General features: G+C 39.2%; 1 protein-coding gene across 4 annotated transcripts in view; it reads left to right on the top strand.

Annotated features, from left to right (window-relative positions):
* The window catches only part of LOC107859883 (transformation/transcription domain-associated protein), a 28,856-nt gene extending 9,068 nt beyond the window's left edge, over nt 1-19,788 (top strand). Inside the window, exons 6-36 of one of the 4 annotated variants that reach the window (XM_016705030.2) lie at nt 189-297; nt 650-745; nt 896-958; nt 1,065-1,124; nt 2,274-2,342; nt 3,040-3,121; nt 3,243-3,295; nt 3,369-3,467; nt 3,593-4,825; nt 5,031-6,032; nt 6,102-6,437; nt 6,978-7,236; nt 7,336-7,558; nt 7,664-8,054; nt 8,489-8,638; nt 8,729-8,950; nt 9,057-9,278; nt 10,079-10,744; nt 11,274-11,534; nt 11,618-11,965; nt 12,284-12,696; nt 12,803-13,232; nt 13,896-15,194; nt 15,376-15,636; nt 15,724-16,014; nt 16,099-16,572; nt 17,132-17,563; nt 17,810-18,088; nt 18,342-18,893; nt 18,993-19,202; nt 19,433-19,788. In XM_016705030.2, the coding sequence (XP_016560516.1) occupies nt 189-297; nt 650-745; nt 896-958; nt 1,065-1,124; nt 2,274-2,342; nt 3,040-3,121; nt 3,243-3,295; nt 3,369-3,467; nt 3,593-4,825; nt 5,031-6,032; nt 6,102-6,437; nt 6,978-7,236; nt 7,336-7,558; nt 7,664-8,054; nt 8,489-8,638; nt 8,729-8,950; nt 9,057-9,278; nt 10,079-10,744; nt 11,274-11,534; nt 11,618-11,965; nt 12,284-12,696; nt 12,803-13,232; nt 13,896-15,194; nt 15,376-15,636; nt 15,724-16,014; nt 16,099-16,572; nt 17,132-17,563; nt 17,810-18,088; nt 18,342-18,893; nt 18,993-19,202; nt 19,433-19,552 (10,705 nt within the window). In that variant the 3' untranslated portion in view covers nt 19,553-19,788. Of the gene's footprint in view, nt 1-188; nt 298-649; nt 746-895; nt 959-1,064; nt 1,125-2,273; nt 2,352-3,039; nt 3,122-3,242; nt 3,296-3,368; nt 3,468-3,592; nt 4,826-5,030; nt 6,033-6,101; nt 6,438-6,977; nt 7,237-7,335; nt 7,559-7,663; nt 8,055-8,488; nt 8,639-8,728; nt 8,951-9,056; nt 9,279-10,078; nt 10,745-11,273; nt 11,535-11,617; nt 11,966-12,283; nt 12,697-12,802; nt 13,233-13,895; nt 15,195-15,375; nt 15,637-15,723; nt 16,015-16,098; nt 16,573-17,131; nt 17,564-17,809; nt 18,089-18,341; nt 18,894-18,992; nt 19,203-19,432 lie in introns of all 4 variants that reach the window. The other 3 variants (XM_016705028.2, XM_016705031.2, XM_016705029.2) reach the window with 3 other exon arrangements.
* Nucleotides 19,789-20,563: the final 775 nt, after the last annotated feature.

The following is a 20,563-nucleotide window of genomic DNA, read 5'->3' as shown; positions in this document are numbered from 1 at the left end:
AATTTCATGTTATCTTATTACAGTTATTTTTTATATAAATTTTATTTGCATTTTAGATAGTTTAATTTTTTTATCAACTATAATTATTCAAGATTATAAACTTGAATGCAATTTGATGGAAACAAATGAGGCCTAAGTCTCTCTTGGTTTGATGTTGCAATCTTGATCTTTGAAATAAACTCCATCAGGGTCCTTGTTGGAACTGGCCGTGCATGCTTTGAGACATTGAGGCCTTTGGCTTACAGTCTATTGGCGGAGATTGTTCATCATGTCAGGGGGGATCTTTCTTTGTCCCAGGTATTGCATTCTTTGATACTTATGGCCTTTTTTGTAAGAAGATGTTTATTTCTGTGATGGTCTGTTGTCCTTATTGTCTCCTTGGAGATAATTCTTGGTGAAATAATTTATGTGAATGGATGCCTTTGCACCTCTTCCCTAGTTCCCAACTTAGTGGAATGTTGTATGATTTTGATTCTGTTATAATTATGGCAGTTATTTTCTTTTGATAAAGTCCTTACTGAGTCAAGACTTTAATGGATACTGGTTGAATTCCGTTTGGTAATATTTATTTATCAAATTTCTTCTGGGGTCCCCCCCCCCACACCAAGCTACTACTGAAAAGGGTATATCTTGATTTGCTTGTGTGCAGTTATCACGGATAATTTACCTCTTCTCAAGCAACATGCATGATGCTTCTTTGTCGCTGAGCATCCATACCACATGTGCTCGTTTGATGTTAAATCTGGTAAGGACTCTGTTTTCTCCTTGAAAGCGTTGTGTATATCTGCTCCCCTGTCATTGCAGCTTTAGCGGAACTTGATGTTTTGGACCTTTAGATGGTGGCTAGTGGTCAATGTTCAAGTTGACAAATGATACCTTCATCTTCCTTTGACAGGTGGAGCCGATTTTTGAGAAAGGTGTCGACCAGCAATCCATGGATGAAGCAAGGATTTTGTTGGTCTGAAACTACTATGCATATTTCAAGACTTTATTTGTTTCTTGGAAAACCACACTTCTTTTCAGATAGTTGTATACTAGAACTCATGTCATTATATTTGTGTTAGGGTCGGATTTTGGATGCTTTTGTCGGCAAATTCAACACGTTTAAGCGTACAATTCCGCAGGTAATCAATAGATTTCAACTTTCAGTTAGATGATGTGGAGTTTAGGGTCTTTGGCTTCCTGTAACTCAAGTTTAGGTAATTGGATGCAGAACAAAAAGCCTGTATTAAACACCATATAGCTTATCCCTTATTTGCTTTCTAAATACAAAATAGCTCTGAAACTATGCTGTAGTCGATTGTTTTTTATCTTGTATAGCGTTATGGTTGTATGTTGGAGATTATTAAACTCACAATTAATACTACTATTTCCACTTTAGCTCTCCCTTTTTGTTATCCTAATTTCCACCTGTATCGGTTGTTCAATCTAACCATATCATAGTCCAATTTTTAGTCTGTGTTTTATGATTCACATTCACTACCCTTTCCATACAACTCATTAGGAACTTAAAGATATCAAGTGTGGAAACAGAAAAATAAAATGTAAAAGAATAGGTTTTGAAGTTGTTGGGTAACAACTAACAATGTCCAAGAACTTCATAGTTCTTGTTTTGGTGGATAATTTGGATTCCCTTCAGCTTTTTATGCAATCTAAATCCAGTTTAATCTCTGTAATGTTGTAGTACCAGCTTGGTACTGCGTATTATTTAATGAAAGGATGTGCAAGACAGCTCATAATGTAGGAGTTTTAGGTTATGCACAATATTATAAATTGATATTCTTTGCTTCTAATTAGGTAAATTAAATATTATCTTCATAAAAGAAAAAGGAATTAAGTAATCTACAACAACAACAACAACCTTCCCAGTATATTCCCACCAAGTGGGGTCTGGGGAGGGTAAGTGTACGCAGTCCATACCACTGCCTCAAATGTGAGATAGAGAGGCTGTTTCTGGTAGACCCCCGGCTCAAAATAAAACAATCTAGATAACGAATAGTAAAAGAACAAGATACAATAGAAATTAACGTATCCAATAATTACCATGACAAGATACTCCAAGTAACACACCAAAAGATACACACCAAAATTAACCTTCTATTGTATCCATTGTAATATTATGAAATATTCTCTTATCTAGTCTGCATGTGTATTTTGCTCAATGACATTCACAATGACTTCCTGGATACAATGGCATCAAAATTTGCTTTTCCCGTTTATAAACCAATCAGCTGTGTTCAAACTAATACTTTCTCTGTATATGTGGGCTGTAGCTACTCGAAGAGGGGGAGGATGTGAAAGGTCGATCTACATTGAGGTCAAAACTAGAACTTCCAGTGCAGGTAGTTTTGGTGAATATCTTCGCTTTCCTCAATTCTGTGCTTTCCTGAGGTTTAGCTCTTTTTGAGCCCCCTTGATATAGTTTGAAGCACTAGTGACCCCAAAATTGAGGTGTTTATGTAATTCTTCTTGCTCTTATGTCTTTTTTTATTGATTTGTTCTTTTTATATGTGCATATTCTATGGCACAGGTTGAATAAAATGGTTTAAGTGCGGTAGTTATAATCGCAACAGTTATAATCGCATTATTATTTGTTATTCCATTTTTCTGATAATTAAGACATTACTTTTATATGTGAGGTTTCTGGGAGCCTTAAGTAGAATAAAATAAAATTTCTTTCTGCCAATAATTATTAACAATAAGCTTCTTACTGCCAAAAGCTCCTTTATGTGCATGAACCTTGTAATAATTAAACCTTCTTCCTTTGTGGTGGGCATTGCCTTTCTAGTGCAGATTAGATCACAAATCTCTCGAACACAGTATGAGAATCTGCTAGTATAGTGATTTTACACTAGGGTGAGCGGGCGATATTGTTTTCGGATTATTTTCTTGCTTGTCTGTTGTTGTTACTTTTTGCTTGAAAGAACACTCATAAGACCATAGGTGATGCTTGAATGCCGGAAACCTTACTTCAGTAGTGTTGTTCTGTGTTCAAAATTTCATTGTTGTATTCGGTCATCGTGAATTGTATTTTTCTAGGCGGTACTCAATTTGCAAGTCCCTGTGGAGCACTCAAAGGAAGTCAGTGATTGCAAGCATCTGATTAAAACTTTGGTTATGGGTAACAATTCACTAATATTACCCTGTACATCATGGCCGATAGATGAACTGTCTTGGTCTAATCTAATTTGAGTTAGTCTGCTCTTTTCTTTGTAATAACTAGTTACCTTTATGTCTTTCAGGAATGAAAACCATAATATGGAGCATTACCCATGCACATTTGCCCCGATCACAGGTATATAAAATTCTGTTCCAGGAGTTCCACCTTCATGTTTCTACCTTTTCTTATGTGGTCCAGCTGGCTTTAGGTTTCGGCTTCCACTCAGGGGACGCCTCCTCAAGTTCTTGCCTCAGCCGCAACTAGTTCATCAGTACCACAACCTTTTAAAGGGATGAGAGAAGATGAGGTACTATGCTAATGTAGCGTTTGTTCTTGCCTAATGGCCTCAATTACATCACTTTAATCTTTGTTTAGGGGATGCTTGTGGCTGAGGAATGTTGTTAATTCACTTTATGTTTTAACTGTTGGTAGGTTTGGAAAGCTTCTGGTGTGCTTAAAAGTGGTGTTCATTGCTTGGCATTATTCAAGGAGAAGGAGGAGGAGAGAGAAATGATCCACCTTTTTTCCCAGATTTTGGCAATTATGGAACCGCGGGATCTAATGGACATGTTCTCCTTGTGCATGCCTGAATTGTTTGAGTGCATGATTTCTAACACACAGTTAGTCCACATCTTTTCCACCCTATTGCAAGCACCGAAGGTCTTTAGACCATTTGCAGATGTCCTGGTCAACTTCCTTGTAAGCAGCAAACTTGATGTCCTAAAGCATCCAGAATCACCTGCAGCTAAGCTGGTTTTGCATCTTTTTCGGTTTTTGTTTGGTGCTGTTGCAAAGGCTCCTTCAGATTGTGAGCGCATTCTGCAGCCTCATGTGCATGTCATTATGGACAATTGCATGAAACATGCAACGGAGGTTGAAAAACCCATTGGTTATTTGCAACTCCTTCGTACAATGTTCCGCGCCCTTGCTGGAGGAAAATTTGAACTTCTATTGCGTGACTTGATTACTATGCTGCATCCCTGTATGAGTATGTTATTGGCTCTGCTTGAGGGACCTAATGGTGAAGATATGAGAGAGCTTCTGCTGGAGCTTTGCTTGACACTGCCTGCACGATTAAGTTCACTGTTACCTTACCTTCCTCGCCTGATGAAGCCTCTTGTTATGTGTCTCAAAGGAAATGATGACTTAGTGAGTCTCGGTTTAAGAACTCTTGAGTTCTGGATTGATAGTCTGAATCCTGATTTTTTGGAACCAAGCATGGCAAATGTCATGTCTGAGGTGATTTTGGCATTATGGTCTCATTTGAGGCCTGCACCTTATCCTTGGGGTGGGAAGTCTTTGCAGCTCCTTGGCAAGTTAGGTGGGCGTAATAGGCGTTTTCTCAAAGAACCTCTTGCTCTTGAATGCAAAGAAAATCCTGAGCACGGACTTCGTGTGATCCTTACATTTGAACCATCCACCCCATTTTTGGTGCCTTTAGATCGTTGTATAAATCTTGCGGTGGCTGCTGTTATGCAAAGAAGCGTTATTGTGGATGCTTTCTACAGAAAACAAGCTCTGAAATTTCTTCGTGTATGCTTGTCATCTCAGCTGAATCTTCCAGGTAGTGCTACTGATGATGGATTTACTTCTAGGATGCTATCGACATTGTTAGTTTCCTCAGTTGATCCATCTTGGAGAAGATCAGAGACATCTGATATAAAGGTTGGTGATATAACTTAGTTGCTGTGTTTATTCCTAAAGCCTGTTTGCTTACTTCATTGAGGTAAATTCCTTTATCTTGTGCTGGCTGCGGCTATATCAGATATTTATTTAGTTGCCTGGGAGTAAGAAAGATTTCAGGTTAACCTCTTTATCTTATTTCCGTTTTTGATTCAAATAGTAATGATTGAAACTGTCATGCTTCTAGGCTGACCTGGGTGTCAAGACAAAGACTCAACTCCTTGCTGAAAGATCTGTTTTTAAAATTCTCCTTATGACCATTATCGCAGCAAGTGCTGAACCAGATCTGCATGATTCCAAAGATGAGTATGTCATCAGTGTCTGTCGACATTTTGCCATAATATTTCATATAGAAAGCTCTGCTGGCCATGCTACTCATTCAGCTGCTCCTGTTGGTGCTTCTGTGCTTTCGTCTAGCACCATTATTAGTGCAAAGTCAAGATATAGTACTACTTCCAACCTGAAAGAGTTGGACCCTCTTATCTTTTTGGATGCTGTAGTGGATGTCCTGGCAGATGAAAATAGACTGCATGCCAAGGCAGCTTTAAATGCACTAAATGTGTTCTCTGAAACACTTCTATTCCTTGCTCGCTCAAAACATTCAGATGTATTGATATCAAGAGGAGGTCCTGCGACACCTATGATGGTCTCTAGCCCATCGATGAGTCCTGTATATTCACCACCTCCTAGTGTTCGTGTCCCTGTTTTTGAGCAGCTTCTGCCCCGTCTTCTGCATTGTTGCTTTGGATGTACATGGCAATCACAAATGGGGGGAGTCATGGGGCTTGGTGCTTTGGTTGGGAAAGTCACTGTTGAAACTCTCTGTGCTTTTCAAGTGCGAATTGTGCGTGGACTTGTTTTTGTTCTCAAAAGACTTCCTGTTTATGCCACTAAAGAGCAGGAGGAGACCAGTCAGGTGCTTACACAAGTTCTTCGTGTCGTGAATAATGTCGATGAAGCAAATAGTGAAGCACGAAGACAAAGCTTCCAAGGAGTAGTTGAGTACTTCGCATCAGAATTGTTTAATCCTAACGTTTCTATTAATGTGAGAAAGATTGTGCAGTCTTGTTTAGCACTCTTGGCAAGCAGGACTGGTAGTGAGGTTTCTGAGTTGCTTGAACCCCTATACCAACCTTTGCTTCAGCCTCTTATACTGCGTCCATTACGGTCAAAGACTGTTGATCAACAGGTAAAATTTTGTTGCTAGAGTTGGTATTTATGATTTTCGTCCATCGAGCTAATTATCTTGTATTTTCAGGTGGGGACTGTTACAGCTTTGAACTTTTGCTTGGCCTTGAGACCTCCACTTCTAAAGTTGACTCAGGAGCTAATCAATTTCCTGCAAGAAGCATTGCAAATAGCTGAGACTGATGAAACAGGATGGTCTATGAAATTTATGAATCCTAAGGTTGCAAACTCGTTGAACAAACTGCGCACAGCCTGCATTGAATTACTCTGTACTGCTATGGCGTGGGCCGATTTTAAAACCCAAAATCAATCTGAACTGCGCTCAAAAATTATTTCAATGTTCTTCAAGTCTCTGACAAGCAGAACTCCAGAAATTGTAGCTGTTGCGAAGGAAGGGTTGAGACAGGTTGGTTTTAGCTTTCGGACATCAGGATTTTTCATTCCATCATCACTTATTGATTTAGTCTTTTCTTCCATGCTTATGGCATGTTAGTGGATCTTTGCAGAAGTGTGATTTGGTTACAGTTGTGTTCCTTTGGACATTTCTTATACGGGTGAGGTTGGGATAAAATATGACTTGTTTTTGTTTGCATGACTGTAAGTACAAATTAGTCTAAAAGGGAATGTTGTCAGGCTTGACAGAGAATCGAGTTTTGTGTGCCAACATAGAACATTATTGTATTTAAAGGCATTTTCAAGCATGTTTTAACATTAGACTCTCATCTCATAGACTCTCTTAAGGCATACAATGATTTGGATAATGTCAACATACTTAGCTTGTTTTTCTGTTGCATGCTATAACTTTCAGTCAATTCTTTGTTGTTGCTATAACTTTCAGTCAATTCTTTGTTGTTGCTATAACTTTCAGTCAATTCTTTCTTGTTGCTATAGCTTTCAAACAATTCTTTGCTTCATTAGTTTCCTTCATGCTGTCTTTGTTATGTAGGTCATACAACAGCAAAGGATGCCTAAAGAACTTCTACAAAGTAGCCTTAGGCCTATATTGGTTAACTTGGCCCAGACGAAAAATCTCAACATGGCTCTTCTTCAAGGTTTGGCCCGCCTGCTTGAACTACTGTCCAGTTGGTTTAATGTGACCTTGGGTGGCAAGTTACTGGAGCATCTTAGGAAATGGTTGGAACCTGAAAAACTAGCTCAGTGTCAGAAGTCGTGGAAGGCTGGAGAGGAACCAAAAATAGCTGCTGGTAGGATACAGCTTTGCCCCTAATAATCACATGGGGTATCTTCTATGTGGGCATACAGCATACTTCTGTTATGACACGTATTTTTCCTTGTGATTGCAGCTATTATTGAACTCTTCCACCTGCTTCCCTCTGCGGCTGGGAAGTTTCTGGATGAGCTCGTGACATTGACTATCGACTTGGAAGCAGCCCTTCCACCTGGGCAGTTTTACAGTGAGATTAACAGTCCATATAGGCTGCCATTGACCAAGTTCCTGAATCGATATCCAACTGCTGCAGTAGATTACTTTCTTGCTCGGCTATGTCAACCTAAATACTTCAGGCGGTAAGCAGTATGCTTGTAGAAATTGCATTCCCTTGGGTTGCATTACGAGCAGTCATGTTTCTCTTTTGCTTGCACAGTTCTCTGATATGTTTAATATATGTGCAGCTTTATGTATATCATAAGGTCAGATGCTGGGCAGCCTTTAAGGGAAGAACTTGCAAAATCACCGGAAAAGATAATTGCAAGTGCTTTCCCTGACTTTATTGCCAAATCTGATGCATCTGCTGGACAAGAATCTTTGAGTCGGCCAAGCACTTCAACTAATGATGAAGGCCTTGGTACTCCTCAAGCCGAGGCTTCTATTCCTTCAGCTTCAACGGATATGGCACCTCGAGATGCTTATTTCCAGGGTCTTGCCTTGGTGAAAACTTTGGTCAAATTGATGCCCAATTGGTTACAGAACAATCGTGTTATATTTGATACTCTGGTACAGATGTGGAAGTCACCAGCAAGAATCTCCCGTCTGCAGAATGAACAGGAATTAAACTTGGTTCAGGCAAGTATATTGCATTTTTGGCAAACTAGTATTTTTATTGTTCATTACTTAGTATTCCCTGGACAATTGTTTGTTTCCGAGGTGCTTGTTCCACATGAAATCTTTATTTCTCCGATTGCTTTATAGTATTGAAACCTATTATTCTGTGAATTTTGTTTTTGATAGTTGAGATCCTTGTTTGCAAATTGGACTGTTTTTGCCTGTCTTATGGTCATTTTTTATTCCTCATGCTGTTCTCTATGAATTAATAAACAGTTTCCTCAGTTATTGGGGAAAGAGTGATGGTTTACTTTTCGTTGTCCTGCCACTTAAACTAGTTTAGAAACAATTATTGCTTAATGAGCAGATAATTGCATTATCTCTGAGGTTCCAAAAGTGTTGCTTTTTCTTTATTACATGAATTTCCTGCTAACTTATGGAATACAAATTTGCAGGTCAAAGAGAGCAAATGGCTTGTCAAATGCTTCCTGAATTATTTGCGACATGATAAAACTGAAATAAACATTCTGTTTGATATCCTTTCCATCTTCCTCTTTCGTACTCGTATAGATTTTACATTCTTAAAGGAGTTCTATATCATTGAGGTATGTTTGTTAGGCTGCTATCTGTCTATCAAGCTTTTTCTAGATGGAAGTGTTTTAGTTTTGATAACCCATTGTTGGCTTGCCATTAAGGTTGCTGAAGGCTATCCACCCAATATGAAGAAAACCCTGCTCCTGCATTTTTTGAACCTTTTCCAATCGAGACAACTTGGTCATGATCATTTGGTGGTTGTAATGCAAATGCTTATTCTTCCAATGCTAGCTCATGCATTTCAGAATGCTCAGACTTGGGATGTAGTTGACTCTCCGATAATTAAGACTATTGTTGACAAGCTTCTTGACCCTCCAGAAGAGGTAAATGATTGCATCTCTATGTTCTTATGGAGTTCATTTTCTGTTACTGTTAATCTTTTGCTGATTTTGGGTATATTTTATTTTCTTCCTTGATTTATCTTTGTAGGTCTCTGCTGATTACGATGAGCCTTTGAGGATAGAGCTTCTGCAACTTGCTACTCTGCTTCTCAAGTATCTGCAGACAGACCTTGTTCATCATCGGAAGGAACTTATAAAGTTTGGTTGGAATCATCTGAAACGTGAAGATAGTGCTAGTAAACAGTGGGCATTTGTTAACGTTTGCCATTTCTTGGAGGCTTACCAAGCTCCAGAAAAAATTATACTTCAGGTACCACTAATTGTGGTGGTTCCACGGTGCCATCTGCACGCAATATGTCACTGGCCTAAAGTTCTATTTATTATATTTTTCACTTAAATCTATAAAAGCTCTCTCCAAGATAAATTCCCTTATCTCATCTGTATATTTATTGTAGTGCATATCGATTTCTATAGACACATATCAGATTCAATCGGCTCATTGATATTAGCTGCAATAATAGACATAGTATTTCACTGCTTTGATGTACTCTCATCTATGATACGTTTCTATGCTAGCTTCTGGAGCATATGCTGTAACTTTCTCTTGGATTTTTTTCCAAAGGCTGTCTGTGTAGTGCGGTTTTGGTGTTTTTTCTGTTCTATCTGTTTGTCTATCTGTTTGTGCTAAAAATGTATGAAACAAGCGATAGTTCTTATGTATTTTTCCTGTGTGAGAGATATCTGCTTTATTCCATTCCCTCCAACCAATACAATGCTGTTTGTAACTAACTTTGATTACTGGTTGTTCTCCATATGTGCAATAGTTGCGTGTCTACAAAAAGTATATTGTTGAAGGTTATGTCTTTTATGCTTACCAATAGGATAAAAATGTTTGAACTGATGCTGGCAAGTTTTTAATTGGTTATAGAGTAGGCTAGGTTGTGTTTACATGAGTTTGTGATTCCTGTTACCTTTCTACTTTTATCTCATTACGAGGATAATGGAAGAACTTGTGTGTTTTTTTATTGATGGTTGACACAACTTAAATTCTTCCTGTGAACTATGTGCTATGCTATTTTCTTAGTGCAATCTAATCTTAGAGGGAATTAGTTACTGCAGGTATTTGTCGCTCTTCTTAGGACTTGCCAGCCGGAGAATAAAATGTTGGTTAAACAAGCACTCGATATACTCATGCCAGCACTTCCAAGAAGGTTACCTCTTGGAGATTCCCGTATGCCTATTTGGATTCGTTACACCAAAAAGATTCTCGTTGAGGAGGGTCATTCTATCCCTAATCTCATCCACATATTCCAGCTCATAGTTCGCCATTCAGATCTATTCTACAGTTGTAGAGCACAGTTTGTACCTCAGATGGTGAACTCTCTGAGTCGCCTTGGATTGCCATATAATACTACGGCTGAAAATAGACGACTTGCAATTGAACTTGCTGGGTTGGTTGTGAATTGGGAACGCCAACGACAAAATGAAATGAAAATAGTACCTGCTAATGATGGGACTGGTCAAAATGCTGATGGACTGAGTCATGCTTCTGCTGGCAGTGTTGATCCCAAGCATCCAACAGATGGGTCTTCATTCTCAGAAGACCCTAGTAAGCGTGTGAAGGTTGAACCCGGCCTTCAGTCCCTTTGTGTTATGTCACCAGGCGGTCCTTCATCAATTCCTAATATTGAAACTCCTGGATCTGGTGGGCAACCTGATGAAGAGTTTAAACCAAATGCAGCTATGGAGGAAATGATTATTAATTTTCTTATCAGAGTATGGCTTTTTTCTGAATTTGTTTGTGAAACTCTAGGCAGGAGCGTACTTCATTCTATTTTATCCTGTCTTTGCCAGCATCTTTTATTTGGTGAACATGGAATTGGCTATTGTATCCACTTCCTTGAAAGAAGATGGGTTGTGAATTTTTGGCTCTATTTTTGCTCTTACTATAATTTTCACTTGTTTGCGTCTTCAAAGCCGAATTTCCTGAGATGCTTCCTTTTCAAGTCTTTGAAGTAGTCTGATCTGTCTGGACTTTCTTTATTCACTTGCCTCGAAAGAATTCAGTAGATAATGCAATTTATTGTGTGAACTTAGAGCTTAATGTTCAAATTCATTAGCTCTTTTTTTGTGTGGGTGTGGGCGGTGAATTGTACAGCTGAATCTTTTTGTGCATGTAGGAGTCCTGCTTTGTTTTCTTCTTATAATAACGTTGATGATATTGTGTTTCTTTTTCCACTTCACGATACCGTTCTAGTTTTGAAGTTTTTTATTTGAGGTTAACATGTTTGAGGTCTGGCATTAGGTAGCACTAGTGATAGAGCCCAAAGATAAGGAAGCAAGTTTGATGTACAAACAAGCTTTGGATCTGTTATCACAAGCTTTGGAGGTGTGGCCAAATGCTAATGTCAAATTTAATTATTTGGAGAAGCTGCTCAGCAATCTACCACCTTCGCAGTCAAAGGACCCTTCCACAGCACTGGCCCAGGGTTTAGATGTGATGAACAAGGTTCTGGAGAAGCAACCTCATCTGTTCATCCGCAACAATATCAACCACATATCTCAGGTATGTCCCTAGGCAGAACCATTTACTTTGACCCTACTTTCAATCAGTGCACCTTATCTCAAGTACACATTTTTTTTTTAAAGATTCTAGAACCATGCTTCAAGTACAAAGTGCTAGACGCTGCGAAGTCGATGTGCTCCCTCTTGAAAATGGTTTCCCTGGCTTTTCCGCCTGAAGCAGCTAATACAACACAAGATGTGAAGATGTTGTATCAAAAGGTAGAAGAACTTATACAGAAGCACCTTGCTGCTGTTGCAATTCCTCAGACTTCTGGGGAAGACAATTCAGGTAGCATGGTGAGCTTTGTGCTTTATGTAATCAAAACCTTGGCAGAGGTGCACAAAAACATTGTTGAGCCAGTAAATATGGTCCGTCTTCTTCAGCGCCTGGCTCGAGATATGGGGTCATCCATTGGTTCCCATGTACGGCAGGTATTGCATAATGTTCCAGGATGCTGTATTTATTATCATTTAGTTTCTACTGATTCAATTGTGGGTAGATGTGTTTATTTAGTAATTCTCGAGTATCTTTTGGTATAAGCTAAGAGTTGATTTTATACATTTTTCTTGAGTTTGAGCTTGCCTAATTCTTCTTGAAGCTGTATGTGAGCCAGTATTCTTTGAACGTAGTGCAATTTGTTGACAATATATCGAGCTTACCTAATGCTTCTCTAAGCTGTATGTGAGACAGTATTCTTTGGAAGTAGTGCAATTTGTTGACAATATATCATTGTATCCTCTCACTTACAGGGTCAGAGATCAGATCCTGATTCTGCTGTTACTTCTTCTCGTCAAGGTGCTGATGTTGGAGTTGTCATTGCCAATCTGAAATCTGTGTTGGGCCTTATTAGTGAAAGGGTCATGGTCATCCCAGATTGTAAACGACCTATAACCCAAATACTCAACTCCCTGCTTTCTGAGAAGGGTACCGACTCTTCTGTGTTGCTTAGCATACTAGATGTGATGAAGGGATGGATCGAAGAGGACATGACAAAACCTGGAGTTGCTGTTGCATCTAGTACCTTTCTTTCTTCAAAAGATGTTGTTTCTTTCCTCCAGAGGCTTTCACAAGTGGATAAACAGAACTTCATGCCCAGTGCTGCAGAAGAGTGGGACAAAAAGTATATTGAGCTTCTCTATGGTCTTTGTGCAGATTCAAACAAGTAAGCAATCTTCAATTTTTCTTTTGACTCATTTATTTTCAGTTTGAGAGGGAAGTGAGTTTGCTTTAACCGTGGAATGTGATGGAACAACCTTGTTGATTTCCAGGTATGCCCTTTCTTTGCGTCAAGAAGTTTTCCAGAAGGTAGAGAGGCAATATTTGCTTGGTATACGGGCAAAAGATCCTGAAATGAGAATGAAGTTTTTTACTCTTTATCACGAATCCCTTGGGAGAATGTTGTTTACAAGATTGCAGTACATCATCCAAATTCAGGACTGGGAAGCTTTGAGTGATGTATTTTGGCTGAAACAAGGGCTTGATCTTCTTTTAGCTATTTTGGTTGAGGATAAGTCCATAACACTGGCTCCTAATTCTGCCAAGGTGCCATCACTTGTGGTGTCGGGTTCTGTTGGTGATTCTACAGGGCCACAACCAATGGTCTTGGATGTTCCAGAAGGTTCAGAAGAGGCTCCTCTAACCTTTGATAGTTTTGTAGCAAAACATGCACAATTTTTGAACGAAATGAGCAAGCTCAAGGTGATGGCATTTTCTTTTAGCTTACAAACATTTGTCTCGATTCTTCCATGAGATAACCATATACCTTAAGTGCTATACCTTAAGTGCTCGTTTGGTTGGGGAACAACTTATCCCGGGATAATTTGTCCCGCCCTCAATGTGGGATAAAAATGACACTACAATCCCGGGAGGATAACTTATTCGGCGATTTTATCCCAACCAAACATGGGATGAACTCATCCTAAAATTAATCCCTTATCCTGGTACCAAATGAGCACTTAAGGTTGTCACTGCCACACACACTCATGATATAATTATACTCTGTATTTTGTCTCAGTTCCTTGTTTATTTTTTTAATGTCTTTGGTTACCTATTTTGGTAAAATTTATTTTATTCCATAGTTTGGTAACTGGGTTTTAGTAGTTTCTTTGTGCATTGCTTGAAACTCGTCTCTCCTATTGTTGAGAAGAATTCCATTTTAGATTTGTATTTGCATTTTTTATTCATATTTACACTTATTGGATTGGGTCATTTGTTCTGGTGATTGTAACTCTTCTTGCATATTTGCAAACCAATCATAGCCATCCTTGTGAGATCTCTATTGCAGCAATTTTTATACATCATGATGTCTGCAGTACAATTTTATCTTTTAAATCGTATATTGAGATTCCGCCTTTCTTTAAGGTTGCTGATCTTGTCATTCCACTGAGAGAACTGTCACACACGGATGCAAATGTTGCATATCACCTCTGGGTTTTGGTGTTTCCTATTGTGTGGGTGACTTTGCACAAGGAAGAACAGGTGGCGCTTGCAAAGCCAATGATAACTCTGTTATCAAAGGACTATCATAAGAAGCAGGCAACCCATCGGCCAAATGTCGTGCAAGCTCTTCTGGAAGGTCTTCAGCTGAGTCATCCTCAGCCTAGAATGCCTAGTGAACTAATCAAGTACATTGGAAAGACTTACAATGCATGGCACATTTCGTTAGCCCTACTTGAAAGTCATGTTATGCTTTTCTTGAATGATACAAAATGCTCGGAGTCTCTTGCTGAGCTTTACCGATTACTCAATGAAGAAGATATGAGGTGTGGATTGTGGAAGAAACGGTCAATTACTGCTGAGACTCGGGCTGGACTTTCACTGGTTCAGCATGGCTATTGGCAGCGGGCTCAAAGTCTCTTCTACCAAGCCATGGTTAAAGCAACCCAGGGCACTTATAACAATACAGTACCAAAAGCTGAAATGTGTCTCTGGGAGGAGCAGTGGTTAAGTTGTGCTAGTCAACTTAGTCAATGGGATGTATTGGTCGACTTTGGCAAGATGGTTGAAAATTATGAGATATTGCTTGATAGTCTGTGGAAACAGCCTGATTGGGCATATTTAAAAGACCATGTTATCCCAAAGGCTCAAGTGGAGGATAGTCCAAAACTTCGTATTATTCAGGCCTATTTTTCCCTTCATGAGAAGAGCACAAATGGAGTGGCAGAGGCTGAAAACACTGTTGGAAAAGGTGTTGATCTTGCTTTGGAACAGTGGTGGCAGTTACCTGAAATGTCCATTCATGCCAAGATTTCCCTTCTACAGCAATATCAACAATTAGTTGAAGTTCAAGAATCAGCTAGGATAATTGTGGACATTGCCAATGGAAATAAACTTTCTGGAAATTCTGGTGTTGGGGTACATGGTGGCCTATATGCGGATCTGAAGGACATCCTTGAGACATGGAGGCTGAGGATACCAAATGAATGGGACAGTTCGTCTGTTTGGTATGATTTGCTTCAATGGAGGAATGAAATGTATAATGCTGTGATTGATGCTTTCAAGGATTTCGGTAGTACAAATTCACAGTTGCATCACCTTGGATATCGTGACAAGGCTTGGAATGTCAATAAGCTTGCTCATATTGCTCGTAAGCAGGGGCTTTATGAGGTGTGTGTGTCTGTATTGGACAAGATGTATGGACATTCTACCATGGAAGTTCAGGTACAGCGTACTCTCCATTTTGTTTGCTTTGGTTCTTTTCCCACAACTCTAAATTTTATGCCCTTTCTGTTCACCCCTTAAAAGAAGACAGGAAAAACGGAAAACCCAAAAGGAGTGAAGCAAATTTGAATAGTTCGATATGCTGCATGGTTTGATGTATTTTCCTTTCATATGTTTGCAGGAAGCTTTTGTGAAAATAAGAGAACAAGCTAAGGCTTATTTAGAAATGAAGGGAGAGCTGACTACTGGCCTTAATTTGATAAATAGTACTAATCTGGAGTACTTTTCTGTTAAGCACAAAGCTGAAATCTTTCGCCTCAAAGGAGACTTTCTGTTGAAGCTTAATGATTGTGAAGGTGCTAATCTTGCTTATTCAAATGCCATCAGCCTTTTCAAGAACCTGCCAAAGGGATGGATTAGTTGGGGAAACTATTGTGACATGGTATGCATATGCTTATTGCAGGTTCATTTCTCTAGTTCATTTTTTTTTTTTTGGCTTTAAGATTCTATTCATTTTGGCCCGTGACAGGCTTATAAGGAAACACACGAAGAGATTTGGTTAGAGTATGCTGTTAGCTGCTTCTTACAAGGCATCAAATTTGGTATTCCCAATTCAAGAAGCCACCTTGCGCGGGTTCTATATCTTCTTAGTTTTGATACTCCAAATGAACCTGTTGGGAGGGCATTTGATAAGTACATGGAGCATGTACCCAACTGGGTTTGGGTTTCTTGGATTCCACAGTTATTACTTTCCTTGCAGAGGACAGAAGCTCCGCATTGCAAGCTTGTGCTATTGAAAGTTGCTACTTACTTTCCACAGGTAATGTTGTGTTTGTTGGTGTTTTGTGCATTTCATATGTTTAGTGACCTTCAGATTTGATGTCATCTTGCATTGTTATTGTAGGCATTGTATTACTGGCTGCGAACATATTTGCTTGAACGCCGAGATGTCGCAAGTAAGTCTGAATATGGTAGAATGGCAATGGCACAGCAAAGAATGCAGCAAAGTGTTTCTGGTGCCAATGCAGCTGGACCTATGGGCCTTGCTGATGGGACTGCTAGAATGGCTGGCCAGAGCGGGGGATCATCAGCTGCAGACAACCATATTCCCCAGGGAGCTCAGTCTGGTGGAGGTGTTGGGTCACATGATGGCAGTAGTTCTCAAATTCAGGAACCTGAAAGGCCAGAGAGTAGTATGCCATCTGGTAATGACCAGTCCTTGCACCAGAATTCATCAGGCAGTGATGGTGGTCAAGCTGCACTACGTCGTAATAGTGCTCTGAGTCTAGTTGCATCTGCTGCTAGTGCTTTTGATGCAGCCAAAGATATAATGGAAACTTTACGCAGCAAAAACTCTAATCTGGCCAGTGAACTTGAGGTGGGTGACTGGTATTGTCTATTTGTTTACAAATAAATGTCTGATTAGATGAGATACTTCCATTTTTCACTCAATATGGTTGTTAAACATTAATACTGTAGCAAAAGGATTGGTGTTCTATTATTAGATATCAAAAAGGATTGGATATTACATTTTCTCAGAACCTTTTAACATCTGCATCTTTTCCCTGACCATATGAAAGAAAAACAAATTCTAGTTGTTCTTCTTGTAAAGGTATGAAGGACATGGTACTTTGTGTATTTTGGATTATATGGAGAGAATGAAAATTAAACATGAAGCATTTGGAGGGGCTCAGAGTTGAGACTTATTTTTGCCTGTATTGTACTGTTAGTGAAAACAGAAATTACCAAACCTGTATGGTGACTGGCTTGATTTTTGGGAGGCTTAGTAAATACTTGTATTACATAAAGACTTTACCAATTTTGGTAGTGTCAATAAATATTTTGATTTATCGGAAGGGATAACCTACAGTATCGGTATATTTTTGCATTTATGCACAAATAGAGTTGCTAATGCATCTTCTAACAAAATTTGTCAGATCTTGCTTACTGAGATTGGATCCAGATTTGTTACTTTGCCCGAGGAGAGGTTGTTGGCAGTTGTTAATGCTCTACTTCACCGTTGTTACAAGTACCCGACTGCAACGACAGCTGAAGTTCCTCAGTCTCTGAAGAAGGAGCTTTCTGGTGTGTGTAGAGCATGTTTCTCTGCAGATGCAGTGAACAAACATGTCGACTTTGTAAGAGAATACAAGCAGGATTTTGAACGTGATCTCGATCCTGACAGTGCTGCAACATTTCCGGCCACTCTTTCTGAACTTACTGAAAGACTGAAGCATTGGAAAAATGTCCTGCAAAGCAACGTGGAGGACCGGTTTCCAGCTGTGCTTAAGCTGGAAGATGAAAGTAGGGTGCTTAGAGATTTTCATGTTGTTGATGTCGAAATTCCAGGACAATATTTTGTTGATCAGGCAAGTATCTTAGTCTATTCCTTACATTTGTAAGTAGAATGTGAAGACAAAAGTGATGCAATAGAAACCCATGGCGGAACTGGGACGTCAATTTCCAGGTGCTAACACAAGGCTTTAGTTGTATAAATAACAAAATGGACTTTCGTGATAATCAATGGGACTTGTTTCATGGATTTCCTTGTTCTTCTGGTTCTTGCTGTACTAGATATCATAGTGTTTTCCCCTGATCTGTGGTTTTTTCTTCAGGAAGTTTCACCAGATCATACTGTGAAGTTGGACAGGGTGGCAGCAGATATTCCAATAGTGCGGAGGCATGGTAGTAGCTTCCGCCGTTTGACACTGATTGGATCAGATGGTTCTCAGCGCCATTTTATTGTTCAGACATCTTTAACGCCAAATGCCAGAAGTGATGAGCGGATCCTACAGCTTTTCCGTGTGATGAATCGGATGTTTGATAAGCACAAGGAGTCACGAAGGCGGCATATCTGCATTCACACCCCTATTATTATACCGGTGTGGTCACAGGTAACTACAAATCCTCTTCACCTTATAAAATAGCGTTATGTTTTCCCCTTTTTACACATTAGCCAGAAATAAGGCAGCCATGTTACAAGGCAGTCGTGTTTTATTGAGCTGTAGTACAGTTGATGTAGTGATGCAAATTGCATTCTTCACAGTAACTGCTGTTATATCTTGTTATATGTGTTGTTTGGTTCTCATAACTTCTCAACATTGAGCTCTTTTCTTTGGATTAACTCCATGTGAATTCATGAAATAGGTTCGCATGGTAGAGGATGATCTGATGTATAGCACTTTCCTTGAGGTTTATGAGAACCATTGTGCAAGAAATGACCGAGAAGCGGACTTACCAATCACATTTTTCAAGGAGCAACTCAACCAAGCTATATCTGGCCAGATTTCACCTGATGCTGTTGTTGATCTCCGTCTTCAAGCATATAATGAGATTACGAAAAATTTTGTCACAGAAAGCATTTTCTCACAGTATATGTACAAAACACTCTTGAGTGGTAATCACATGTGGGCTTTCAAAAAGCAGTTTGCTATCCAGTTGGCTCTTTCTAGTTTTATGTCATTCATGCTCCAAATTGGTGGAAGGTCTCCAAACAAGATATTATTTGCTAAAAATACTGGAAAAATTTTCCAGACTGATTTCCATCCTGCTTATGATGCAAATGGAATGATTGAATTTAACGAACCGGTGCCCTTCCGCTTAACTAGAAATTTGCAAGCGTTTTTCTCTCATTTTGGAGTAGAAGGCTTAGTTGTTTCTGCCATGTGTGCGGCTGCTCAGGCTGTGGTCTCTCCTAAAGTAAGATTTATTTCTGTCCACATCGTATTTTCTACTTTGTTTTATCTACTTTGTTTAATTCCTGAATGCTGATGACTCCAATTAAATTCCCATCTGCAGCAAAGCCAGCACTTATGGTATCATCTGGCAATGTTTTTCCGAGATGAGTTGTTATCTTGGTCTTGGAGAAGACCTCTTGGGATGCCTCTGGCCCCTGTTGTAGGAGCAGGTAGTCTGAACCCTGTAGACTTTAGACAAAAAGTCGCTACAAATGTTGAGAATGTCATTGGGCGGATCAACGGAATCGCCCCACAATACATCTCAGAAGAGGTATCCACTTATTTTCCTTTTGGTGCTTTTTATATAGCTTTTGAATACCCCGCCTAGTAATGTTACTACTGTTTTCCCGTTTCAGTAAAATTGAGGCATTAGCTTTCTCCGGTGTATCTTATTATTACATGTCCACATATCTGTGTGCGACTGAAACCATATGCTTAAATAAGTTTAGCTTCAGTTAATATCCTGCATAGTGACACTTTGGCTTCTTTCTTGTTGTATAGGAGGAGAATGGCATGGATCCGCCACAATCTGTGCAGAGGGGTGTAGCGGAGTTAGTTGAAGCTGCCCTTACTCCAAGGAACTTGTGCATGATGGATCCGACGTGGCATCCTTGGTTCTGATTTTTTTTTTTTTTTCCTAATTTAAGTTTGTCTCCTGCCAACTTTTAGGTGGCTAATAGTAATCTGGTATTAATTAGTGACTCTATAGTCTCTTGTATTTACCTTTAGGTGATGCAAGCTAGCTAGTGCTGTACATATTCTTGCTAATTGCTGGTGTATATAAATGATCCCTTTTGCTGCGCGGTTCTTTCCAGGCGCTTATATAGGCATTTTCCCCTTGAGCTACTTTTGAAGAAGTTTGAACGGTGCAATAGTATTAGCAGTTTGTGAAAGCATCTTTTGTCATATTTCTGTGATCGTTCTATTACAGGAGTAGCAAAGACGATCAGTGATGAAGGGAAGAACACAGATTGAGCGTTTAAGGAAATGTGCATAATTTAATTTGAATAATAATTGAATTTTATAAAATCAGTCCAGGTTTTTGTCAGATGTGAAATTTGTTTGACCGGGTATTGTTGAACTCAAATTTTATTGATAGTGTTCGACTTCACAGATTTCTAACTTGGGGCGTCCGACGTCAACTCAAATATTGTCATTCAAATGCTTGTTTTCATTTTTTTTCACAAGGTTTTGAATATTTGAGCCAATGCCAACTTTCACTTCCTTCCAGTCGTGTAGGTAGCATCTTTACTTTCCATGGTTGTTTTTGGACTTGCTCCTTTTCTACTTGTATAATATAACTCTTGACTCTATTCATATCACCATTTGAATATAATTGTTTCATTGGATCTGCTGTAGACACGTAATTTTGTCCCTCTGAAAGATTATTTTTCACCTTTTTACCTTATCCTATCGTGTACCCTCAACCATGTAATTACCCTCTCATAAAATGACAAAAATAACAACTCTTAACAATTTTTATCTTATCCTAACAAATTCTATTCCATCCTAACCACCCCTACCCCACCTCACCACTACCCTACCCTACCCCTTACGCCTTTACATATTTTTGGACACCATAACAAATTGGGTACCTTTTGGCATTGGGAGAATTATATACACTGCACATAG

The sequence above is a fragment of the Capsicum annuum genome, chromosome 2, assembly GCF_002878395.1.
Source record: "Capsicum annuum cultivar UCD-10X-F1 chromosome 2, UCD10Xv1.1, whole genome shotgun sequence".
Lineage (NCBI taxonomy): Eukaryota > Viridiplantae > Streptophyta > Magnoliopsida > Solanales > Solanaceae > Capsicum > Capsicum annuum.
The sequence above is the reverse complement of the archived record's forward strand: the minus strand, read 5'-3'. Positions and strand labels throughout refer to the sequence as shown.